This window comes from Suncus etruscus, chromosome 8 (genome assembly GCF_024139225.1).
Source record: "Suncus etruscus isolate mSunEtr1 chromosome 8, mSunEtr1.pri.cur, whole genome shotgun sequence".
Classification (NCBI taxonomy): domain Eukaryota; kingdom Metazoa; phylum Chordata; class Mammalia; order Eulipotyphla; family Soricidae; genus Suncus; species Suncus etruscus.
This window is the reverse complement of record NC_064855.1, coordinates 124,605,578-124,631,680: the sequence shown is the minus strand read 5'-3', so window position 1 is coordinate 124,631,680 and position 26,103 is coordinate 124,605,578. Positions and strand designations below refer to the sequence as shown.

Below are 26,103 nucleotides of genomic sequence, written 5' to 3'. Positions count from 1 at the left end.
CTTGGGGGCGGGGCCTCCGCATCCGCCCCCGGGGCGCCGCGCGCGCGGTCCAGGAGCGGCCGGGGCGGGGCCATGGGCGGGCCGACACGCCCCTCGCAGCTCAGCCAATGAGCGCCCGAGCCGAGAAGCGGTGGGCGTGGCCCAGGGCTCCCGCGCCGAGCGGCGGCCAATGGGCGGGCGCGTGGGCGGGGCCGCGGCGGCGCCCGCTCGGCCGGAGCCGCGGACTGACTGAGTCGCCGCCGGCCCGAGGCTCGGCTCCGCCGCGCTGCGCTCCGCTGTGCTGCGCTGCGCTCGGCCGCGTTCCCGGGCTGGGCTGGGCCGGGCCGGGCCGGGCCGGGCGCCGCCGCCGCCCGCTCGCCGGGATGGCGGTGGAGGAGGAGGGTCTGCGCGTCTTCCAGAGCGTCAAGATCAAGATCGGTGAGCACCGCGGTCGGTGGCCCGGCCGGGGCCCCGACCCGACCCCGTCGCGGGGCCCGGCGATGCTGGGCGAACGGCCGCGCCCGCGCCGCGCTCCCTCACCTGCCGGGGTCTCCGGGCCCGCCCGCCGCCCTGGCCGCCCAGCCCACCGGCCGCCGCCGCCGCCACCTTCCGCCCGACCCGCCGCTCCCCGGCTCCCCGGGCAGGCCGTCCGTCCGCCCGCCCGCCCGCCCGCCCGTCGTCGTGCAGGTGGACGCTGTGTGTGCGGCGTGTGCACGTGCGGACCCTTCCTTCGTCGTGCGTGCGTGTGTGCACACGCCCGGGCGAATGGGCTCGCGTCCGTGTGCGTGTGGGGACGTGGTGAGAGGACGCGCCTGTGCGTGCGCCCCTGGTTGTGTGTGTGGGCACACCCCTGGGGACGTGTGGAGGCACATTTGTGTGAATGCGTATGGAGTTGTGCGTGTGGACACTTGGTGATGGGCGAAGATCGGTGTGCCTGTGTGTGTCCGTGAATGTCCGCACACATCTGCCTGTTCACGTACTTCGATGAAAGCCTGCACGGTTGTGTGTGTGCGCACACCCACGAGTGTGTTGCAGTCTGTGTGACTGCACACAATTGTATGTGTATGCACACCTCTGAGCGTGCACACATGGGGCGAATGCGTGTACATGTTTTTGTGGACAGACATCTGAGTGGTACGCACAGATCTATGTGAGTGTGTGCATGCTGGTGTCGCATATGCCTGGTGAGTTCATGGTTGTGTGTGTACGTGGGCGTGGATGTGTTATATATGCACACGGTTGTGTGGGCATGGGTGTGAATGTGTACATGTGGTCGCATGCTTGTACAAGTCTGTGTGAATGTGTGCACATACCCGTAGGAGTGCATGCATCTCTGAATGTGTGTGGTTGTGTTCGCACATGTCGGTGCACATGATTTTGTGTATGCATACACGCATGTGAATGAGTGCACGGAGTTTGTGTGCACGTGTATGTTCATGTGTGCACAGCTGTATGAACTATGAATTCACATGTGAATTATGTACATGATTGTGCAGTCTGCATGCATGTGAGGCTGTGTGCGCGTGCATATCTGTGAACATAGTATGTGCACACATCTGTAAATGTGTACGGGATTGCATGTATGCACAGTCTGAGTTTGCCATTGCCCACGTGCACACGTCTGTGACCATGGTTGTAAGTGCACACAAACATCTGTGTATACATGGTTGCATGTGTTTTCACACGCCGGTGTAGGAAACTGTTTGACCATGCTTATCTGAGTGTCTGTGTGCAGCGTTCACGGACCCCTGTTGGCCTGGAGACCGGGAGCTGCCCCTCCCCCTCCCATTGAACCCTAGGGCTGCCAGAGTTCGGGGCCTCCGGAGCTGGGCTCCTATTCAGGCCTTGCTGTCTTGGACCTTTCTCACTGGGCCGGGGAGCTGGGAAAGGAAGTGAAAGGCAGCCCCACGGGCTGGGAGGCTGTTTTGCACATCTCAGCTTAGTCGGAGAGATCTGCCTTCGTCAGTTCTGTTATCTTGGGGGCAGTGAAGTGTGAGCATCTCCCCTCAAATGAGATGGGGCCATCAACATGGGAATCCTGTGGGACAGCTCGTGCCCGACAGCCTCTGAGGCTCCTGTAGCCTGCCGTGCTGGATGGGTCTAGCTTGCTCCAGCCTATGTGTGCAGTGCCAGCACCCGAGGGCGGCACGCCAGCCGTTGGTGACATGCAACGTGGCCTGAGGAATTCCAGCTGCCCAGACCGGCATGTTGCTTCCTGCCGCTTTATTTTGGTTCATGGGATGTGGCTGAGGCGCTGCTGCTCTTTGGCTCGGACCATGTGGAAAGGGTGGCATGTGGCAGTGTGGAGGGTGTGCCCAGAGGCAGCTCTTGTTTACTTGTCTGAGATGTACTCTTGCTTTCAAGCCTGGGGGTGCAGATCGGAGCCTCTGAAGGAAAGGGAAGCGGCTGTGGGCTGCCCACAGACAGAACCCCCCCCCGCCCCCCTCCGTGCCCATGACCCGTCAGCTGAGGGGTGGGGTGGGTGAGTTGGGCTGGGGCGCAAAAGGTGCGAAGTGGTCAGGAAAGGATCTGGGTATTGGTGTCAGACCCAGCACAGCAGCCAGGAGTGCTCTGTGTGTCTCTGCTATGCAGAGGGTCAGAGTCGACGGTGCAGGTGTGAGTCTACTGGACAGGCCTCTGTCTCTTTAGTCACCCCTGAAGCCAGGGAGTGGGGCCCACAACCCTGGAGCACTGTACTCTGGGCACGTGGGGCCCTGTGCTTGTAGGACCATGCTGGCAGGAGTGCCAGGCCTGGCGGTGCCCCTGATATTCCCTGAGGTCAGGGAGCTTAGGTTCCTTGAGGTCAGGAGTTTATGTGCTGGAAGACAGTGCTCCCGATTTCCCCTTCGTCTGCCCTGAGTCTGGCCTCTGACTGGCCTGCACCCAGATATGTGGGCGATATGAGAGACCTTGAGGGGAAAGTGTGTGGCTGTGTCACCGACACTCAGGAACACGCACGCGCCTCGTTGGGGACAGTGGCCACCATCCTCCAAGCCAGGCGCCACACGCTACGGTGGGCAGCGTGGCCACCATAAACTCCACAGCCTTCCCTTAGCCCTGCTGAGCGCAGGCGTGATTGCTGCATCCGGTGGGAACTCGTGGGGCTGCTCGGGCATAGACAAGCACTCCCCTCACGCCCACTAAAGGATAAACAGGAAACTCTTCCGGAAGCCGCTTTGTGAACAGGCACTGGGGGAAGGTGGGAGCCAGTGGGTGTGGGGTTGTGGCCTTTCTGGGTCATCAGCCTGAGTCTGGTCTGGCCCACACGTGAGGAGAATGGGAAGAATCTCTTCCTGGTTGTCGGTTCCTCTTTCCTAACGCTGCACCCCACACGGGAGATCACACTCACACAAAGGAAGGTGTTCCTCTCGCGCCCCTTTCGAATCCTAGCCTGGAAGGACTCGCGCCTTTCCGTTAGCATTAGTCTGCAGGGATGCTAGGGAGTTTAGCCAGATGGACACCACGGCCTGCAGCTGTCTGTAGTGCTCCCTCTGATGGCAGGCGGAGCGCAGGAGGAAGCATGTGCTGGCCTCACTGCGGAAGGGAAGCAGGAGATCCGCAGCAGATTGGGGAAGAGCCACAATGAGCGCTTCCTCCCCAGCCTTCCTTTGGCCCAGCGTCCCTCAGGCAGTGGCTGTTCCCAGGCACAGCTTCCGTTTCCAGCTGCCGTGGGGGACTCCTGAGACTCCCCTTCTGGGATTCCTGGCCCACTGGGGTGCTGACAGTCCACTGCGAGGCACAGGGAGCAAGCTGCAGAGCCTGCAGCGCTGCGGTGCCCAGGCCTCCCTGGGACACTGTGGTGCTAGACTGAACCAGGCTTGGTTGCATGGAGGCCAGTGCCTAACCCCACTATATCTCCTAATCCTCCGTACTTAAATATTTAAAAAAGAGATTTTTTTAAAAGTGTTCAACCAGTTGCCACATCCAAGGAGATTCTCTCAAATTGAACAAGAGGCTTTTTCCCCTCACTAATCCCTACCCCCAGCCTTGCTCCCAGATGCCAGAGGCCTCTACTTGGTCTATGCTCTCACCCTTGGGCCTGGCACTAGGTGCTGACGAGTGTGAGTGCTCCTCTTTCTGTTGGTGAGTGAGAATGCTCCTCTCTCTGGTGACTGTGAGTGCTCCTCTGTCGTTGGCAAGTGTGGGTGCTCCTTGTGTCAGGCCATGTCCCACCCTCTTCCCACTCTCATGAAGCCACCTGTGCATCAGGGCCTACAGCTGAGTATGAACGGCAGGACAGCCCTGAACAGCACCACCAGAACCCGAGTCTGTCAGAGGACATATGTCACACGAGGGAAGTGCCGCTGACACCAGCTTTCTAGTGTTTGGGAGTTGGTGTGAAGGGGTGGTGTTGGTATATAGGGGCTCTGGTGTGGGAGATGGATGGTGTGAAGAGGTGGCGCTGGCACACAGGACTCTTGTGTGTGAGAGATGATTTGAGGAGATGGCACTGGCACAGGACTTTCCTGTAAGAAATTGTGTGACGAGGTGGTGCCAGTTCAGGGCTCTCGTGTGAGCTGGTGTGAGGAGGTGGTGCTGGCACAGGTATCTGGTGTGGGATATGGTGTGAGGAGATTGTGTGAGGAGGTGCTGCCGGCACACTTGATCCTGCCATCAGGGATCCTGTGTTTTCTCGTTCTACGCTGCTAAAATTAACCCAGATATTCACTTATCTGAGCCGGTGCCTGGGGTATTTTTAGGCCTGAACACCCCAGTGTGAGCCGGGCTGTCCTGGGCAGCAGCTGCCCTGGGTCCAGGGAGGCTGAGCTTTGGCCGGGCTTGGCCTGGAAGGGTACTTGTAGGCTCTGACCCTGCCGGCTGTGGAAGCTGAGTGCTCCACGGTGCCCATCCTGCAGATCCTGTGCTCCTCTTCCAGGAGTGATGGGGCTTCCGGAGCTCATTGGGCCTGCCCAGTGGCCCCTGTTGCCCTCACAGCTCCCTTGTCTATGAAGACGGCTTTCCACCCACATTGATCCTGGTTTAGAGGTCTGGGTGGTGAGGAGGGAAAGTCTGTGTGACTTTCGCGTGGGAGACACCTTGTGTGCTGGGGATGGACCAGGTCTATGATGCTGTGGTGGGGACACTGTTCATGGAGTCGGAGCAGGGTGGCTGGTGGGCATTGGAGAGAACTGCGAGGCTGCTGCCGCCAGGACCCTGAGTGGCTCCTGGATCCTGCAGGCTCTGTGAGGTTGTGGGTGGCCCAGGGAGGGCTGGTCATTGACCGCAGGGCGCAGGGATGGGGAAGTGTTTGCAGAAAGTGTTTGATCTGTCTTTCCGAGTCACGTACCCCTCAATGGGCCTGTTGCAAGCTCCCCTGGGGAGAGGGCTATGCCCACCTGTCTCCACCATGGGAATGGCCCCTGCCTGTTCGTGGCATCGTGGCATCAGTCACTTGTCCATGCCAGCATACACATTGTGGGGCCAGAGCCTTGGATGCAGCTGAGGGAGGCATGGCTGCACCCAGGCCCTTGGAGACAAGGGATGAGTTCTTGCTAACTCAAGGTGTCAGACAGATCTAAGCCTGCTCTGCCTCCGTCTGATTCTGCTAGAGAATCAGCCCTGCCCTGGTGGCAGGGGGAGCACTGTGAGCACTGGTGGGAGGATATGAAGTCATGAGGGGGTGAGTGTGAGCACTGCAAGGTGATTACAAGCCCTGCTGGGTGATCATGTATTGCAAATCAGCCCCTGATGAGGTTGACTGAAGGGAGGGATGGAGGATGAGGCCTTTCTCCTCCAGCTCGGACCACGCGTCTGTTACCCTGTTCAGCCGGCGGTTCTGAGGTGAATGCGGCGGGAAGAAAGCCAACAGGCAGTCAGGCTTCCGAAGAAAACAGCTCTTTATTCCGTGAAGAGGCCGAAGCCAAAAGGCCTAAGAATAGGCCCCAGGAAAAAAGCCCCTCGCCTTCCACAGACCCTTGCTTTTATGCCCCAGAATCAGGTACCACCCAATGGTGGGAGCAGAATCAGGTACCACCCTAGGGAGGGAGCAGAATGCCAGGTCACAACCTAGGGTAGGGCACAATCACCGATCAGGGTAGGGTCAGTAACGTAATAATCCCATAAAAATGTTTACATACATAACAGGCATGAGCACTGCCTATGCTGGGCTGCCCCGTGGGATGTGTCTGCTGCTCAGGGGAGCCCCTGCTCTGCTTATCCATGGAAAGTAAAGGCTGGTGAGGAGGCGGCGCCTTCCTGGTGGAGAGCTGGGCAAGCAGCCTGGTCCCTGCCAAGAATGTGAAGCGGCAAAGACTGACTGACAGACCTGAGGAGCCACGGGGGTGGGCTGGGAGTGCTGACAGGCAGGAGGGGCAAAGCCACATGGGCTGCAGCTCTGGAGTGTGGCCCAAGGGGCCTTCCTGCTGTCTGCCTACCGGGCGACACTGCTAGGGAGTCTGGTGTCCACCAGCAGGAGAATACAGGCACCTCGATGAGGGGATCTGAGGCTCACACTTGGATGACTGAGGCACAGGTGTGTGTGTACCTGGGTGAATGGGGCTCACACCTGGAGTTGAGGGGCAGGTGGTGTGTGCACCTGGGAGATGGGAGTCTGAGGCTCACACCTGGATTGCTGAGGGCCTTAGATGATAAGCTCTGTTGAGGAGTCAAGGGGGTGAAGCAAGTCTTGGCAACACTGGGTGGGAGACTACCTGAGCAGTACTTACTGGCTTGGTGGACCCTCCCACGTACTCTGAGGGGATCCAGCCTTGGGTGCGGGAAACTGGACGTAGCGTGTGGCCGGACTGAGCCGGGTGCAGTTGCTTCCAGAGAGGAGGGAGGAAGCTCAGCTGTGACCATGCACATCATGAAGGATGGAGCAGTGTGGCCCAGAAACCATAGGTATGGCTCATCGGGCTGTGTCTGCTATAACAGACACTCGGGTCTCAGGGAAACTCCAGCTTGGGCATCAGCATCTGCACAGGCTGCCGGAGCATTTAACTTGGCTGCAGGCAAGGAGTCAGCTGGCCCGGGGCAGACATGATGCCTGTGTTGGGTAAGTCTGGACGGTTCCATGTGGCTCTGACATGCTTTGTCCAGCAGCATGATCCCATCTTGAAACACATGTTGGATTAAGGGCACAGTCTGGAAATGCTGCAGCTTTTAGCTCTGTGGGCTCTGGGGCTGCAGCTGCAGCTGCACCTGTCTGAGGGCTCCTTCTGCTGCAGGAAGGTTCTCACACCTGTCTGAGGGATCCTACTTCTCTAAGAAGGTTCTCACACCTGTTCAAGGGACTCCAGCTGCGATAGGAAGATTCTTACACCTGTGTGAGGGCTCCATCTGCAATAGGAAGGTTCTCACACCTGTCTGAGGGATCCTACTTCTCTAAGAAGGTTCTCACACCTGTTCAAGGGACTCCAGCTGCGATAGGAAGATTCTTACACCTGTGTGAGGGCTCCATCTGCAATAGGAAGGTTCTCACACCTGTCTGAGGGATCCTACTTCTCTAAGAAGGTTCTCACACCTGTTCAAGGGACTCCAGCTGCGATAGGAAGATTCTTACACCTGTGTGAGGGCTCCATCTGCAATAGGAAGGTTCTCACACCTGTCTGAGGGATCCTACTTCTCTAAGAAGGTTCTCACACCTGTTCAAGGGACTCCAGCTGCGATAGGAAGATTCTCCACCTGTCTGAAGGCCCAATTACAGCAGGAAGATTCTCATACCTGCAGAGGGGACTCGACCTGTACCAGTTTGATACCCTTGGGTGGCTCCCTCACCTGTACACAGGTTCCCATTCCACTTCTGTTTATCGACTCTCAGCCCGCTCCTGGGGCAGGGGAGGAAGAGCTGAGTTGGGGCTCTGTTCCAGGGTGAATGGACCTTGTCAAGACAAGAGTCCCATAGCTCTATGTCATGAGGAATGTTCTTGTCCTGCTCTTCTCCGTTCCAAAATGTTTCTGACATCAAGATAGTTTCCCAGGTGTTGAAACCACTTTGTGTGGCCCCATCATTGTGTGGTAAAAGCAGGAGAGGCTTGAGTGGACAGGTCTTCTCCATCCATGGGGGAGCAGCTACTGCCAGACTCTAGTTCCACTCAGCAGCAGATGGTGCCCACACAACAGGCCTTACACATGACCTTTTGCCCTAGTGGCTGGTCTTCTAGGCTTACAGGACCTTGGGACTGGGCTCAGACTATTGGGGTGGGCTGGCCACAGTTGTGCTGTGACAAGTGTATCTTTTCTGCAGTGTGGTGCTTGGGACTGCCAGGTGTAGGGTCTGGCCGGGGTTTGCTGTGTGTACAACCATGTGTGGGGGCTGCCAGGTCAGTCTCCTCCCTCTTTTAGTCTCACCTAGCCCCCTGCCCCCTGGAACTTGCCTTGTGGCCCCATGCAGCTGACTTCTCTGGGTCCTACTCAGGGTTGTTCACAAGTTGCCATCCCACTGCCTGGAAATCCCTGAGCACACACACACAACCAGTGTGTGGTTGTGGTCAGCAGTGCCCTGAGGGGTGCCAGGTCACTCCTCCCTCAGAGTCACACAGGGTCTCCTGTGGTGACAGCTCCACTCCTGCAGCAGCAGCTTCCCAGGACCATCGAGGCCTGCCTGCTGGCAAGCTGGTTGGGGTGGGCAGCCCAGAAGGGTCCCTGCCAGGCAAGTACTAACACAAACTTGGGTGCAGCCTGCCCTCACTGAGGGCCTCTGCTAGGCTAGAGAAAGCTGTGAGGCCCGAGTGCTGAGTTCCAGAAACATCAGTGGGCAGATCCCGGGAGACCAGCTTCGCAGTGAGAGGTCTGCTGGACTGCCATGCCGGGCTGAGTTCTCACGGCTGCTGCGCTGAAATATTGGTTGATGCTGGCTTCCTGGCCAGCCGCGTGTGCCGTTCTGATGGGATTGCAACATCACTCTCTGAGGGTGCTTCCACACCACATGGCCATGACCAGCCTGGCTCACGGGAACACTGTGTTCTGGGGGTTTTAGGGGTGCTGCCCCCAGAGGGTGGGAGGTGCTTAGGTGAGGGTTAGCTCAGGCGTCTTTCCTTTCATGAGAGATGTATGAGTGCTTGCACAGGCACACTCATGAGCACACATGACATGGGTACACAGGGCACTGTAACACAACACACATGTGCACAATAATACAGCAGGCACATACATCACATATATGGACACAGACTCAGATGTGTTAACAGATGCACAGGCACACATGAGCACACATCACAACAGTCAAACAGGGATACAGAAATACAATAGACACACATATGAACAGTATGTTGCAATAACACAACAAGCACAAGTGAACATGTGTGCACACATTATTCGTTTGCCACATATACACAGACATCAAACAACAGACCACCTCAAAAAAATAAAAAAGAAAACAAAAAAATCAGGCCACCTCACGTGCGGGGACATGGGTGCAGATGTGAACACACAGATGAACACACATGGGCATGTTCCACTCCAGTTCCTCAGAGCACTGGGCCTAGAATTCCACTGGCATCAGGAATGGTTTGCACTACAGGCTCTCACCATGGTCATTTCTTCTTGGTTCAGATTGTTCTGGATTGTTCTCAGCAGCCAATTGCAGTGAGGTTTATGACATGAGAGAAAGGATGTGATTCTAGGGAACTGTGGAAGGGGCTGGAGAGCCCAGTGGGCCAGGGACTGCATGACCAGGCTGCTCTGAGGGACGGCATGACAGTGGCTCTGGACAAGCTCTGAAGCTCGGTGTCTGCTGAGGCCACAATGCGTGCTCCAGCTGGCCCCACTTTGTGCCAGTTCTGGGAGGAGCCTGGGAGGAGCCCTCCTCTGACTCAGTCAGTCCACCTGCAGCTGGGCTCCAGACGGCTCCCAGGATCCTGAGCTGTGCTGCAGGTCGGACTGACCCTGTGAGCCCTGGACTGTCCTGCAGGCGGAGACTTGATCCCTGTGATTCCCTATCTCTAATCAGGATGGGCTCCCAGACAGCCCTGGCTAATCCCTGGTGCTGCCTCACAGTGGATGACTCTGTCCATGTCCCAAGCCCAGCTGGTTCGCCATCTGGAACCATAACGTTCCTTTCTGTGTTCATCATTTCCTGTATTTGGGGGAGTCCCAAGAATGTGTTTATGCCTGTTGTGTGCGAGCACAGAGCATGGGGCAGCAGTCCGGCATTCACACTGCTGCCGTGTCAGTCTAGGCCCTTTTGGTTTCTCAAAGCATATTTCAGGTTCCCCAGATGTGACCTTATGGGACCATTTCTAGTCGGGTCAGCGTGAGCAGAGGCTGGGTGGGTGGGATGTAGGAGCCGCCCTCACACCTGCTTTTGTTTCACACCTCGTTGTTAACTGCAGTGGACGGTTGAGCACATTCTGAGGGCCATGGTATCACGTCCCTCAGAAGATAAGGCAGTGCTGAGGGCAAAGGGTCCGACTCCTGGAATCTGTGTATACCAGGCACTACAGTGGGTGTAGGGACTGACTCCTGGAATTTGTGCGCACGAGGCAGTCCTAGACAGTGTAGGGACCGACTCTTGGAATCCATGTAGACCAGGTAGTGCTGAGGGCATAAGGACCGACTTCTGGAACCCCGCTGCGTGCTGATTCCCCGACCCTGCAGAGATACCCAGACTCCCAGTCGCACTTCAGTGCTCTCTTCCAGGCCTCCTGCCTGTGCTGGCTGCCCTGTTGCGGGAGCCCAGGACACCTTTCCTTGCTTTTAACACAAACACAAAAGCACTCAAGAGCCCAGAGCTGTGCTCTGATATGCAAAAACTAGAACCAAGATCTGTGGCGGCCAGTGAAGCTCAGAGATGGAGCTCAGTACTGCTGAGGGTCAGAGCCATTTGGGAATGAGTCTGCGATGAGCGGTCAGGGAGAGTCTGGCCTGTTGGTGATTTGCTGCCACTTGCTCTCCAGGTGAAGCCAAGAATCTGCCCACATACCCTGGGCCCGGCAAGCTGCGAGACTGCTACTGCACTGTGAACCTGGACCAGGAGGAGGTCTTCAGAACCAAGGTGGTGGAGAAGTCCCTGAGGTAAGACAAGACACTGCCTGGGCCCTGGGTGCTGGGCACTGGGTGCGAGGTTCAGATGCCACATGAGGGAACATCCCCTCAGCCACAGGTCAGGCCGGCACCAGCTTCACGTGTTGTGTCCTAGGCAGGAACCCTCGGGCAGCCTTACCCTTCTGCCAACTGCCCAGGATTCAGAGAGGAATGTCCGAGGTTCATTTCACTATTCGGGTGCCATGTGTAAATGGAGCCAGTAAGGTCAGATCCCAAGATGTCAAAGTCACTGATGAGATCAGAGTCTTTGGTGAGGTCAGAGTCACTGGACGTCGAAGTCCCTGGTGAGGTCGGATCTCAGGCGAGCCAAGCACTCACAAAGCAGCAGCTACCACCCACTTTGAGAGAGTAACCCTGTGGATTGTAGGTGAGAAAGTGATATTTAGATGAGAGGAGAGGAAGGTGGAGAGGAAGGTGTAGGCTTGGTGTCAGCCAATCGGGTAGGACTTGAGAAGGGATGACAACAGGAATTTGTGCTTAAAGTGATTAGCTACACTCCCCATAGTGGGAACTGGGATGGGATTCGGGATGGAGATGGGATTCGGGATGGAGATGGGCTTCAGGATGGAAAGGGCAAGAAGGTCAAGGGGAACTGGATAGGTGCATAGAACCGCAGAACCGGGGTTCACACTGAACCTCTCAAGGTTGCTTCACAGGTTTCCAGCCCTGGAGGGCTTGTGGGAATAGATGTCTATGTGGCCTGGCAGCTGGGTGGGGCATGATTTGCTACTGATGTCACCACACCCTTCCAAGGAGGCTGTGTGGCAAGAAGTGGTGGCACCTCAAAGTCACTGCAGTTCTGGGGGTTTGGGGAACACAGAGAGCAGGGCTTCCACGCTGGAACACCCGGAGCTGGGTGTGGCTCCCATAGCCGCTTGTTTGTCCTGAAACTCCTGGCAGAGATGACCATGAGAAGCACCCACTGCCTGCCCCGCCCTCTGCCGCAGCCCCAACTCTGGGCCACTGGTGGATGCATAAAGCCACCGAAACAACTATTTTGAGTTGGGAGAGTTTAGCAGATTATAACCTGTGCTCCAAGAAGAACAAGCCGCCTGATGACTGGGAGCGTTTAAGAAAAGGCTGATTCCTCCCACCGCCCCCGAGAGCCTGGAAATGGCTTTTTGCACTGCACCAGTGGCCTGGTCACTGCCCACCGTTGCGACTGCTGCTCCATGGCAGCTGGTGACAGCTGCACCCAAATGCTCTCATGAACTCCAAGTTCCCTGTGCAAACTGGGCTAGGAGTCATCCAGTCCCAGTGGCTCCTGGGGCTCAACACCTGCACCCACGTTCTGGCACTCCCCATCTGCTACTGCCACAACAAGGTGGCCCCTGGCTGGAGTGAATGGACCTCCCAAACAGACCAACCCTTTCTCCAGCTTGAAGGCTTCAGGGTGAGCCTGCCCATGGGTCTTCCCGTGGAATGTCCCCATGAAACATCTTGTGGAGCATCCTGCATAGAACATCTTATGGAACATCCTGTGGAACATCCCGTGGAAAAATCTTGTGGAACGTTCCATGGAGCATCCTGTGAAATAACCCAAGGTGGAACATCCTTTGAAGATCTTGTGGAATATCTGTGGAACATCCCATGGAGCATCCTCTAGAACATCCTGTGGAAAATCTTGTGGAACATCTCATAGAACATCCGTGGAAAAATCTTGTGGAACATCCTGTGGGATATCCCATGAAACAACCTGTGGAACATCTTGTGGAATGTCCTGAGGGATATTCCATGGAACATCCTGTGGGGTACTCAGTGGAATGTTCTGTGGTATATTCTGTAGAACATCCAGCGGAAAGTCCCCTGGAGAGCCGGAGAGATAGCATGGAGGTAAGGCATTTGCCTTGCATGCAGAAGGTCAGTTGTTTGAATCCCAGCATTCCATATGGTCCCTCGAGCCTGCCAGGAGCGATTTCTGAGCATACAGCCAGGAGTAATCCCTGAGTACTGCTGGGTGTGACCCCCTCCCCCCAAAAAAGTCCCTTGGAACCTCCCACATAACGTCCCGTGGGACATCCCGTGAAGCATCTCTCTGTACATGCAGCCTCAAGCAGCAGAGTCTGGGTATGGTCACACTGCAGATACCCACCCATAACCCCCATACCTGTACAGCAGGACTGCAGCAGCTGTGAAGAAGGGCTTCCCAGTACTGCCACTGCAGACAGAGTGCAGGGCAGGCAAATCTCTCCCTTCTTCCCAGGTGCATGCGTGGCCCATTTGTCTTGGCCATGGAGCCAGGCCTTGTGCCACCCACCTGCCCATCTCAGGTGTCTGCTCCTTTCTTACTAAGCTCCTTTCCCTGGAGAAACAGGGGTCAGCAAGGGCTGACCATGAGCACCAGGGTGAGGAGGACAGAGGGGGAGAATTCTCTAGGTGTCTGCTTTCCAGCAGTTAACTGGGGTGAGTCCTTTCTAAGGATGCCAGGACCTGTGTGCCCTCTGCTACACTCACTTGGTATCCTACTGTCCTCTAGGTATGGAACATAGTGTGGAACAAAGCCATTGGGCCTGGCCATAGTGCAGAGTGGCTCTTAGAGCCCCAGGCCATGCTTCTTCACATCAGAATCACACTGCTTCATCCCTGAGGACTCCAGCAAGGGCTACAGGCATGGCCCCATTCTGGACCTCCATCTTCATCTGATCCAGCCCCCAAATGAACCCCATGTCTATCTGAAACCCATCTCCACCTCAAATCCCATCTTCACTCCAAACCCCATTTCATTCTAACCCCAGTTCCACCCCAAACCACATCTCCATCGTGAACTCCAGTTCCACCCTGAAACCTTCCCCCATCCTGAATGAACCCCACCTCAGTCTGGGGGTGCCCAGGTGGATGGTCCCCCTCAGTCAATCCCTAGTTGCCCCAGGCAGATGGTCCCAGGGTGCCCAGGCGAATGGTCTCGCCTCTTTTGTCAGCTGCAGGCCTGAGCAAGGATGGGGGCAGCACATCTCTCCCTTCATGTCTGGGGGAGGTGCTCGCTGTTGGGGGCCTGTTGTTCCCCCTGGCAGTGCAGGCTGCGAGGCTTTTCCCCCCATAATTACCAGGAATAGGACTGTCACTGGAGGCGGAAGCACACATTCATCTCCCATCAGCCACCCTATTTCAGGCAGTCCTGGGGCTCTGACTACCCCCCTGTGGAGAGGCCCCTCCCAGCAGGGCTTCCATCACCACCCAGCAGTGACCTTGGTTGAGGACAAAGCCTGCTCTGTGCAGAGACCCCCCCAGGTCAGGCTGCTTGGGAAGGGGAAGCGGGGCTGTGTGGTCTTTTGAATCCTCCAAGAAGGGGGCATTGTCCTGGCTCATGGAGGGGTGTGATGCCCTGAGCCTGTGATCTCCTTTCCTCTCGCAGAGATGGGGGCAGGCATGTGCCCCCTCTGTGTATTGGTGCCTGTACTCATTGTCCTGATGATCCAGCAGACAGGATGGTGGTCCAAGAGGAAGGGCTGAGGCAGGTGCAGGGCCATGCTTGGGCTCCTCCCTCCAGGCGCATCTCCGTCCAGGGGCTTCTCTGCTACACCCACTTCTGCAGTGAGGACCAGGGCTCAGTCAGGGCACATGCACTGCTGTTCACCTCAGCCCTCCCCAGAGGGCTGCCCTCACATGCCAGGCATGCAGGGAGCCCACTGGCCCTTGGGGAGGCCCTGAGACATCTCTGCATCTCTACAGCTAGGGGACAGATGCCCCACCATGCCCACCCAGGGTGCCCACTCTGGGAACTTTGGGCCTTGCTGGAGGCCTGGGGGCTTGATCTTAATTTTTGATTTTGATTGGTTTCTGTTTATTTTTTGCTTTGACAGATTAGACCCGGGTTGTTCTGTGCTCAAGGGTTGCTCCTGGCAGACCTGGCAGGGATGGAGTCCACCTCCAACATGCAGCACCTGTGCTCAGACCTTTGAGCCATCTCTGAAGCCTCTGATTTGAATAGCTTAATTTTATGTTGGGGCTTTGAGGCCACATCCAGTGGTGTTTGGGGGTTACTCCTGGCTCTGTGTTCAGGATTCACTTCCGACAAGCTAGGGGCACCATATGAGGTTCCAGGGATCAAATCCCCTTTGGCCACATGCAAGGCAAACTTGGAAGGCTGAATCTCTGGCCCCTGATTTTATGTTTTGTTTTGTTTTGTTTTGTTTTGGGGTCACACCCGGCTGTTTTTGGGATAACTCGACTCTGTGCTCAGAAATCGCTCCTGACAGGCACAGTGGTGGTGGTGGTGGTGGTGGTGGGGAAACGAACCATATGGGATGCTGGAATTCGAACTGTCATCTGTCCTGGATCGGCTGCATGCAAGGCAAACGCTTTACCGCTGTGCTATCTCTCCGGCCCCTGATTTTGGGTTTTTAAAGCTAGCTTTGGCGAACATTCCATGCGATTTACTGTTTAAAAAAATGAGCGATTCCACATACACAAAACACACACACATTCACCGCCACCACCGTCATCACAATCAAAAACTAAAACCAGTGCTTGCTTTGGCAGCACATATACTAAAATTGGAACGATACAGAGAAGATTAGCATGGCCCCTGCGCAAAGATGACACGCAAATTTGTGAAGCGTTCTATACTTTAAAAAACAAAACAACGGGGCCGGGCGGTGGCGCTAAAGGTAAGGTGCCTGCCTTGACTGCGCTAGCCTCGGATGGACCGTGGTTCGATCCCCCGGCGTCCCATATGGTCCCCCAAGCCAGGAGCGACTTCTGAGCGCATAGCCAGGAGTAACCCCTGAGCGTCACCGGGTGTGGCCCAAAAACCAAAAAAAAAACAAAACAAAACAACCAGAACCTAACCAAAAAAGATTTGGAGGCTCTGTTTCTCTGTCACGTAGGTGGCCCAGCCCTACCCATGGTGGCTCTGATGCCCACAAGGCCTGCCCATCCCTTCCCTGTCCCTGCCATCTGACCCTTGGCAAACTGTGTGTCCTCATTGGTCCTGCTGGTCAGGGAGAGACTCACAGAGACATTGCCCTGTTCACAGGCAGGGCTGGGAGTGCAGCTAAAGGGGGGCTGTGTATGAGTGGTGTGAAGTGTGCTATGTGCAGTGTGGTGTGTGCAGTGAGTGTGCCATGAGCAGTGTGCAGCACTGGCTGCAGCCCCAGGGTGAGTTCTCTGTGCCCGAGGCTCACAGAGACACCCAGTGGTGGTGGCTGTCCAGCAGCTGCCTGGCTCAGATCTTCCTCTTTCAATGAATCTGTGTACTGGAGTCATATTCCCCAAGTTTAAAGGGGTGTCAAGTCAGAGTGTGCATGTACATATATGCATGTATATGTTTGCACGGTTGTCTGTGCATCCCCTTATGTATGTGTCCACTCAGGTGTACACACATGTACATGAACTTATCTACTTGTTGTCTTGCACTGTCTGCCTCTGTGGTTACCATATACACACATGTACTGGTGTGTGACACTGTTGATGCTCTGGATGGAAGTAATGCAAACAGCATCTGGCCCTTTGCACATGTGACCACGGCATGTGGGAGGAGTTTTGTCCCCAGCAGACTCAGGTTGTACATGCTGGGGCTCAGGGGTGACTCCCACTGTTCCTGCAGGGCTGAGGGCTCTAGTAGCCAACAGCCTGGCTGTGTCCCAAGCAGGCAGGGACAACAGGAGCAACAGTTGCTGGTTCCATGCTGAAGCTGAGTAGACCCAACTGGCCCTGGCTCAGTGTGGTTCAAGAGCTGCCCATAGGCCTGGCCAGTCCTGCCATGTCCAGCAGCCGAGGAGCCAGACTCTAGTATAATTTGATTTCTACCCTTTTGGCAAACACCGTGTCAGGCCCCAGTGCTGAGCTCATGGTGGCCAGAAGGGAAATGAGGCTGAGCTCCAGATGGTGTGGCTGTGTGGCCTGTCTCTGGTGTGTGGTGCTGAGAACTGGCCTGTCTCAGGGACTTCCAGGCCCCCTGTGCTGGTGATTCTGGGTGCTGTGGATTTAATTTATAGGTTTGTCTCAGAGACACACACACCCAATTGATGCTCAGTGGTGACTCCTGCTTCTACACTCAGGAATTACTAGTAGGAGCAGGGGACCATCTGGTATACTGGGGAACGAACCCAGGTTGGCCATTTACAAGACAAGTGCCCTACCTCTGTACTGTCATTCCAGCCTCCATTTTTGTTGTTGTTGTTGTTTGTTAGTTTTTGTGGCCACACTTGATGGTGCTCAGGGCTTACTAGCTCTGAACTCAGGAATCTCTGATGATGGAGTTGGAGAGCCATATGGGGTTGAACCTGGGGTTGAACTCAGGTTGGCTACATCCAAGAGAAGTGCCTTATCCATTGTACTCTTGCTCCAGCCCTATCTAAGAAATCTTAAGGGTACCTGAAATGTTGGAGTAACCGTTTTTCACTCTATTCAAGATAATTCTTCTTTGCTTGTGCTTGTTACTGAAGAACTGGAAGTACCTCTGGATTGGCCCCCTCCCCTTCCCCATTTTCCACCCATGAGGATGGTCCTTCTCTTCCTAATAAAGACCTCCGTTCACAGGGAGAAGCCGCTTGCGGTTTCAGTTCTCACAATTGTCTGCTGGTATCTTTTGCGGTGAGCCGAAGGCTTGTGATAGACGTTTCCTGAACCTGTTTTATTCTCTTTAACCATGTGTGGATTATTTCTTGTGTCGGCATTTGCTTCCAGATCTACACACTGCAATCCCTCAGGACTGTGGCATGAGGCTTCCACTACAGCGCGGCCTTTGAGTAGTCCTTGAGGAAAGGGGCCCTGAAACGAGCCTCCTCATTCCTCTTGTTTCTCCGCATGTAGTTGAGGGCCTGCTCCACTGTCCGACTTTGCTCTCTGAGTTCTGCTTCCCTAGATGCTTCCCCAGAGTCCCTGGGGCTTTGCCCAGCTCCCCTTCCACATGGATGGACTCTCCACTCTGCACCTCCTGCCTGTCCTTTAAGCCTGGAGACGGCAGGGTCGCAGTGGACAGTGATGACTGGTGACAAAGTGCAGCCTTTTGCCACATGTCAAGCCTGCACAGACCCTGCAGTCCTGCCCTCTTCCTGCACTAACCCTGACCTGTCCTAAGCCTGTCCTCCTTTCCTGTCCTGTCTCACTGCTACATGCTGTGAAGGAGCAGTGCCTGTGTTCCTGGGCCTACCCCCTACCCAACCTGAAAAAGCCTCTCCCCAAGGTCATCCCTGTTTCCAGGCATGTCTCCACCCATAGTAGCCCCACCTGCTGCAACCTCAGGTCCCTGTCATAGCCACTGTGGGAGCCCCAAGACTAGAGGCCCCTCCCCAGAAAGGAGCTTTCTTGAGAAGGTGTGGCCATCTGGGAGGGGGCGGGATCCCTACTCGAGGCAGCAAGGCACAGGTGAGAAGCACAGGCTGGGGCTAGGGGACCCCTTCAGATCGTGGAGTGTGGGGACACAGGCACATACAGTGTGCGGGACAGTGATATGGCATCTCCCCGCAGTCCCTTCTACGGCGAGGATTTCTACTGCGAGATTCCACGAAGCTTCCGCCACCTGGCCTTCTACATCTTCGACAGGGATGTCTTCCGACGGGACTCCATCATCGGTATGATGCACGCGGCCCCGTGTGTCTGGCACTCTGCACCACCAGATCCCCCTGGTGCAGGCAGCCCCGGGTGTCCACAGACTCCAGCTGCATGGCTTTCTCTGGCTGGCCAAGAGCCAAGAGGCCACAGCCCAGGATGGTGGGCAGCTAGTGCTGGGCACTCACTCTGCTCATTGCTTGGGTCCTGCGTGCCACATAGACTCCCAACAGGGACATGCAGGCTCTGTCTGGGCCAGGCACTCGAGCCAACCCCACCACACTCTCGGTAGCTACACTGAGGGCTTGTCAGGCTCAGCTGCTCTGTGATGTTCCCAGAATGCAGGGCCCGGGAGGAAGTCCAGGGGGCTGAGGGAGGGGATAGGAGGGAAGTCCATGGGAATCTGGGGTCCAGAGAAGCAAACCAGCACTTCTCCAGCACTGGAGAAGACAGCAGGGTCTGAAAGCTGGAGTGTGCTGATATGGGATACAGTGCTCAGGGAGCCTTTGTTGAGCAGGGATGCATGGGCAGGGAAATGAGGAATGGGGCGGTGAGCAGGGGTGAGATGTGCTCACAGTGTATACTGAAGACACGTGCATAAATGTCAGTGTATACATGTGCATGTATGGTTACGCATGTGTGTACATGCACGGGTGTGAGCTCTGCTCAGGCATATGCAGGCCCCTCCCTCTGTCCTTGCCCTCTGTCCTTACCCTCTTACCAGGTGCGAGACCAGAGCAGGCCTGGTGTGGAGACAGGCAGGCAGCCCTGACCGTGTAGCCATCTCGAGTAGTTGGCCGGAGTGGTCAGTGCCAGCTTTGTTCGATCTGTACCTTTACAGAGGGTGTGGCTGATCACATGGCTCGTCCTGCTCCCTGCCTGTGCCCACAAGCCTGTCTTGCCCCATTGTCGATTGCAGGAAAAGTGGCCATCCAGAAGGAAGACTTGCAGAAGTACCACAACAGGGACACCTGGTTCCAGCTGCAGCACGTGGACGCTGACTCCGAGGTGCAGGTGAGGCTCGGGGCCTGCAGGCGTGCTGTCTGACGAGAGCAGCTTAGACACACCTGCATGCAGGGGGATGATCCTTGCTGAGGGAGAGAAGGGGAGAGAGGCTGTACCCATATTCAGGCCTGCTTGTGGGGACCTGCAGCCTTGTCCCACATCATGCATAGCTCAGAGACAGCACCCATGTGGCAAGGCACCCTGGAGCCACCATCCTGGAGGTGCCGGATGCCCACGTGAGCGCCAGCTTCTCCCCTGGAAAGGCCCCGCCTGCCCACCTGTGAGCCTGTGTCTGTCTGATGACAGCTCCTAACACAGGCTGGCACTGTTGAAGGCAGAGTCCATGGCCTCATCCTCGGTGGGCCTATGGCTCACACTTCCCCTGAGCTAGGATTTGGGGCTTGTGCCTGTGAAGACCACAGAAATAGAGCCTGGTGGCTGTGGGTGATGCCAACCGCTGCCCGAGGAAGGTGCAGGCCAAGGAGTTGCATTGAGCAGGAGGATAAGATGAGTCCCGGGGGGCTGGTGAGATCACAGAGCTGCTCCGCACACGGGTGCTAAAGTGGAAGCCTCATGCCCCAATCCCCCAAGATTGGGGAACTCGGGTCTGTACGCAAATGCTGACAAAGGAAATAATTCACACAAGGTCAAGGAGAATAAAACTGGTTTAGGAAAATTTCACCATAAGCTTTCCACTCACTAACAAAAGAGACCAGCAGGCAGACAGACCAGCTGTGGAAAAGAAACCGCAAGTAGCTTCTCCTTGAGACCCAAAGTCTTTATTGGGAGCGAAAGACCACCCCCAGGGTAGAGAACAGGTGGGGTAAGGGAACTATCTGGAAGTGCTTCCAGCAAAGAAGAACTATCCTAAATGGAATGAAAACCAGTTACTTCTACAGTGTACCTACAAGACATTTTCTGTAGCTGTAGGCTGGACATCCCAGGCAGGACCCTTCCCTGTTGCCTTGGTCCTGGCAGGACTCTGGTAGGGACATTCCTTGTGCATTTGACCTTCAGCAGGACCCAGCAGGCTTCTGCTGCCAGAGGATTGCCTGTACATCCCCCTCACAAACATCTCCCTCATATACAGCTTCCCCCTCAGGAGCCTGTACCTGGATCTCGTCCTCCCCACAGGAACTTGACCCTGAGGAGCCCCTGTCTCCCCACAAGAATCTCTCCCCCTCAAGATCCTGTCTCCTCAGGAGCCTATATCCTTGGGGCTTGTCTCCCCTCAGGATTCTTCCCCCACCCCCCACCCCAGCATCTGTCCTCCCACAGGAGCCCATCCCCTGAGGAACCTGTCCCCAACTCCTTAGGAGCCTGATCTCCCACAAGAGCCTGTCCTCCCCTCAGGAGCTTGTCTCCCTCATGAGTTTGTCCTCCCACAGGAGTCTATCCCCTGAGGATCCTGTCCTCCCTTAGGAGCCTTCCTCCCTCAGAAATGTATCTCCCATGGAGCTTGTCCTCCCTCGGGAGCATGTTTCTTCCACAGGAACTTGTTCCCAGAGGCACCTTCCACTGTCTGAATCTGTCCTCCCTCGGGAGACTACCCATTTTAGAACTTTCCCCATTCAGGAGCTAGACCTCACTTTAGGAGCCTGTCCCCCTCAGGAACGTGTCCCCCAACAGAGCCTATATCTTCCATAGGAGCCAGCTCCCCTTCAGGAGCCTGTCACTCATAGTTTCCAGCTTGTACTTCTCACACCCGCCTTATGGTGTGGCCAATGTAGGAAGTTGTGGGAGTGAGCCCAGGACTCTGGCATAACTCCAGAACAGACTGGTTAAGCTGCCCTGTTAAATGACCCTGTGGCCCTATGAGCAGAGCTCTGTGAGGTGAACCCCGCAATTTGCTCCCATTGAAGCAGGGTGTAGGAAGTGTCCAGTGAGGTGACTTTATGACCTTATTAGAAAGACTGAGGTGATCCTATGATCCCGTGACCCTGTTTGTAGGGGTGTGTAGGTGCCCTGTACGGTGACTGTCCCAGTGAGCAGTGCGTTATGAGGTGATCCCGTGTCCCTATGAACAAGGTGTGTTGAGGCGTCCTCTGAGGTGACCTCATGCCCGAATGAACATAAGAATATGTGAAGTAATTCCCTGATCCCATGAGAAGATCTGTGTGAGGTGACCTCAACTCTGTTCTCCGTGAAGCAGGGCCTGTGAGGTGTCCTTTGAGGTGACCCCAGACCCCATGATTAGAGCTGTTTGAGGAGACTCCATGACCCTGTGAGTAAAGCTGTGTGAGGTGACCCTGCAATCCTGTGACCCCGGTATCGGGTTGTGTGAGGTATCCTATGAGGTAGCTGTGCCCCATGAGTAGAGTGTCTAAGTATCCTGTGTCCCCTTGAGCAGGGTGCATTAGGTGACCTTATGAGTCTGTGTCCCCTTGAGCAGGGTGTGTGAAGTGTCCTTGAGGTCACTCCTAACTGCCCCCCCATCCCTTTGTCTTTCAGGGGAAAGTCCACCTGGAGCTACGTCTCAGTGAGGTCATCACTGACACAGGTGTCGTCTGCCACAAGCTAGCTGCACGGTAAGAGGCACAGTAGCATACGGTCTGCTCCTACTCTTCACACCGATGTTCGGGGCTCCTCACTGCTTTTCTGCTATGTTTTTCGAGGTTCTGGCATGTTCTCCACCCCCTCAGGAAACAGTGCCCATCCTGCAGGCATGTATTGGCTGTTGTGAATGGCCGGAGGTAGTCAGCGTGATTGATTCCCACCAGGTCTACAAATGTTGAGTCAACAGCTCTGGTCAGACAGCTCTCCTGTCGTGGCTCCCCATAGCGATGGCATGTAGGTGTCTGAGGCCAGGGACACAACGTGAACCTGCAGTCAGGCCTTGTCCTGAATCTAGACCTCCCTCTAGCCCATGATGCCTGGTGAGTGTGAACATGTGAGTGTACATGTATGTGTTCATGTGAGCATGCATGTGCATGAGTGGGAGGTGTTGTGTGAGCATGCTGGTGAGTGAGGTCGTGGGTGTGAGTGCATGTGTGCATGCAGTAATCTATGCGTATGTGATTGTGAGGCTGCACAGGTGTGCATGTTTGCCTGTGCATGAGTGCAAGTGTGCACAGATATGCACATGTGAGTGCATGTGTGAGTGAGGTAGCATGCATGTGTGTGCATAGACAAGAGATACAGATACCTGGTAGAGGCATTTGTAGGACACATGGAAACACATATAAGACACATGAGATACATGTAGATACATGGCACAGAGATGGGGATGTTGGATGCACAGGACATCTGTGGAGACATGTATGACCTATGTAACAGGTCTCGTGGAGAGACTGGGGAACTATATACATATTGGATGTGTACAGGTCATGTATGAAGGTATGCATAGGACACATAGGAATGTGTGGGGACACTTGTAGATCACACATGAGGGCACACGTCAATGTGAAGTTCACATGTAGGACACTGAAGACACATGTTAGACTGGATCACATGTGGAGGCATGTGTAGAAACGTGGGTTGTATAAAATCGTGCAGGACATATGGGTCATGTGGAAACACATAACACAAGTGGAGGAACATGTCAGATGTGCAGGTCACATGTGGAGACGTACAGACTGTGTGGGAACCTCACATCCTGGGGTGGAAAGCTATCTCACACCCTCACTATGTGACACAGGATAGCACTCACCTTTTTTTTGGGGGGGTTGGGTTTTTGGGTCACACCCGGCAGCACTCAGGTTACTACTGGCTGTATGCTCAGAAATCGCTCCTGGCAGGCTCGGGGGACCAGGATGAGATGCCGGGATTTGAACCACTGACCTGAATGCAAGGCAAATGCCTTAACTCCATGCTATCTCTCTGGCCCCAGCACTCACCTTTGTATGCCATTTCTTGGTGCCAAGGGTGAGTGGTATGAGTTGGCATTGGCTGGGGTGTAGAGAGGAAAGTGGTGTGAGATGCTTCCCAAGTGGCCTGCAGCCTTGAGGGGCTCAGAGGCAGTGGAGGGAACCACACTCAGAATCACCGTCATCCAAGGCTCTGTTCTGGACTTAAACACAGCCTGTCTCATCTTTTTACCAGAGAGCTGCCCTCTGCCCAGGTGCACATTATGCTTTTATGGCCTGCCATGGTCAGCCACAGAGGTGCCACATGGTAGCAAGACATAGATTCACTCAATGACGCCAAATAGGATCCACAGGGCTGCTCCCTAGAGGAGACTTGCCCTGCCAGCCTCTCACTGCAGTCTCTGATGTCAGTGGAACTCCTATGGGGGATATAGACTTGGGGCTCAGGCTCCCTAAGTCAGAACTATCTCCTTATCTCAGAAGAGGGTTACATACACCACCAAGACCCATTCCCTTATGTGGTCACCTTTTTAGGTGCCAGAGCTGAGCCATGGGCCCACCTTTGTAGGGTCCCAGTCCCTGCAGCAGGAGGCCACTGGTGATCTTCCTGCCAGAGACTAAAGGACCCTTCAGCTGCTCCAGGCTTTCCCCTCCCTCTGGGGGATGCCAGCTGACATTCCCACCCCACTTCCAGCTCATGTCCTCCCAAATGACACATAGCCTCTTCTCTGCTCCTGGTGGGTTCATGGGGTTCCCCAACTTCTCAGATACCAGGAGCCCTTAGCCAGTGGAACTGAGCCTGGGCATTGCAGTTAGTGTCCTGTGGTTCAGCTGAGGGTGGCTTCTTGGGCTCCTGGGAGCCCTGTCCTGCTCCTTCCTGTCCCACTCCAGCATCTCCTTTTATCTGCTTCAACATCTCCTTCCCATCCTGCTCCTTGTGATCCTTCCTGAGAGGAGGCTGTACCAGGTGTTGCCAATGTGGCAGTGGCCAGTGTGTCTCTCTCTTTGGTCTGCCCCTCGTTCTTGTCAGGTGTGACTGGCTTCCTTCCAGTGAGAGTGGAAGCTGGGTTCAGTCCCATATCATCCTTCCCCTGACGAGAAAATGAAGCAGCCATTCAGTTACTCAGAAATCTCTTGAGAGCTCCTTTGAGGCCATGTGTGCTGGTGGGTGTGACCACAAGAACATGTGAATGCAGGCGTGCACCCGCCCAAGAGACTGAGCATTGGTTGTTATTTTGTTTTGGTTTTGGGCTACACCTGGTTGTGATTAGGGATTACTCTTGGCTCTGTGCTCAGGGATTACTCCTGGAGGGCTCTGGAGACCATATGTGGTACTGGAATTGAACCTGGATTGGCCATATGCAAGAATCCTACTTGCTGTAAATACCTGCACCTGCCCCACTATTTTGTTTTGCTTTTTGTGAATTGGGGGGTGGGTGGGTTTTGAGGCTCTGAGCATTTTCTTTTTTTTTTTTTTTGGTTTTTGGGCCACCCCCGGCAGTGCTCAGGGGTTACTCCTGGCTGTTTGCTTAGAAATAGCTCCTGGCAGGCACAGGGGACCATATGGGACACCGGGATTCGAACCAACCACCTTTGGTCCTGGATCGTCTGCTTGCAAGGCAAACTCCGCGGTGCTATCTCTCCGGGCCTGCTCTGAGCATTTTGAGGGCGTGAAATGAGCTCAGCTGACAGGTGTGTAATGGTGTGGCCTTGGCCAGGGGTACACACGAGATAGAGGCTGGCACTTTGCCTCTTGTGCATGTGGCTCTGGACCTGGGTATCTCGGCTGGAAGCCCGGGCAGGGTCAAAGGCAGGGAGGGTGGCCTGGCCCAGACCCACCACCTCTTTTTCCTCTTGAGCCCAGTGTCTATCCCCAAGCTGCCTTCTAGGTGAATGCTGACTCGTGGAATGACCAGACTCCAAGGTGGCCCAAAACTGCTCCCTTAATAACAGGGAAGAGGGTCTGAGCTCTCAAAAGCCCCACCAGAGGTTTCTGTCCTGTGTTAGGGACTCAAGGCAGAATCCAGTGGTACTATTGCTGCTGAGTCCAGGCCTTTCCAGGTGGGAAGTGGGGCAGAGGCCGGGCAGGGGAGGTGGAGACTGTGCGTTGGTGTATGTGCCCAGACAGGCTGCAGGTCAAGCTCCTTCAGCAGGCAGATGTGGCCAAGGTGCGGGAGAGGGAGGAAGAGAGGGAGGCACCCTGAGGCGGGGCTGAAGGCAGGGGTACTGTCTGGCAGCTGCTGAGGATATTCTGGGTAACCCCGTCCCTCCCAGGCCTGTAAGTGATGGGATAGCCCCTTCCCTTGCCTGCAGGAGCTCTGTAGTGCCACCTCTATAGTGGCAGGTGACAGCCGTGCCTGTTTCCGGGGGAAGGGCCCCAACAGCACCCCTGGGACCCTGGATTAGGGATATGGAGCCATTGCAAGGGAGCAAGTGGCTTCCTCTGGGGCTGTGCCTGCTGAGGAAGCATTGAGGGTCCATTTGATGCTCCAAGGGCAAGGTTGAGACCTAGGCTGTGAGTGCTTGGGCTGGTTCCTGCAGGAGGTGCTCAGCAGTAAGTGCTCGGGTTGGTCCTGTAGGAGTTGCTTGGGACTGAGTGCTCAGGCCTATCTGTAAGGGGTGCTCAGGAGTGAGGTGTTCAGGCTGGCCCTGCAGGGCTCTTTCCTCTTGCTGCCCAGGCTCCCCATTGCTACCACATGTCCCCCTCCATGTGGGGCCCAGGAATGCGGCCCAGCCCTAGGTGACAGGACAGTTAGACTCACTCAGAAGTAGGGGAGACACAAGGGCTGAGAAGTGTCAGGCCAAGAGAAGCGGCCCTTGATCTCCCTCCCTCTCTGAT

The 26,103-nt window shown here is 55.6% G+C and overlaps 1 protein-coding gene and 1 non-coding gene across 3 annotated transcripts in view; both read left to right on the top strand.

Moving 5' to 3' along the window:
- Positions 1 to 275: 275 nt before the first annotated feature.
- RASA3 (RAS p21 protein activator 3) overlaps positions 276 to 26,103 on the top strand; it is a 43,234-nt gene continuing 17,406 nt past the window's right edge. For both annotated transcript variants that reach the window (XM_049778107.1, XM_049778106.1), the window contains exons 1-5: positions 276 to 417; positions 10,815 to 10,932; positions 18,373 to 18,476; positions 19,373 to 19,467; positions 21,910 to 21,986. In XM_049778107.1, the coding sequence (XP_049634064.1) occupies positions 363 to 417; positions 10,815 to 10,932; positions 18,373 to 18,476; positions 19,373 to 19,467; positions 21,910 to 21,986 (449 nt within the window). In that variant the 5' untranslated portion in view covers positions 276 to 362. The remainder of the gene's footprint in view (positions 418 to 10,814; positions 10,933 to 18,372; positions 18,477 to 19,372; positions 19,468 to 21,909; positions 21,987 to 26,103) is intronic.
- LOC126016942 (U6 spliceosomal RNA) lies at positions 15,426 to 15,532 on the top strand. The gene has a single exon (XR_007498624.1). It is a non-coding gene; the product is annotated as a U6 spliceosomal RNA (small nuclear RNA).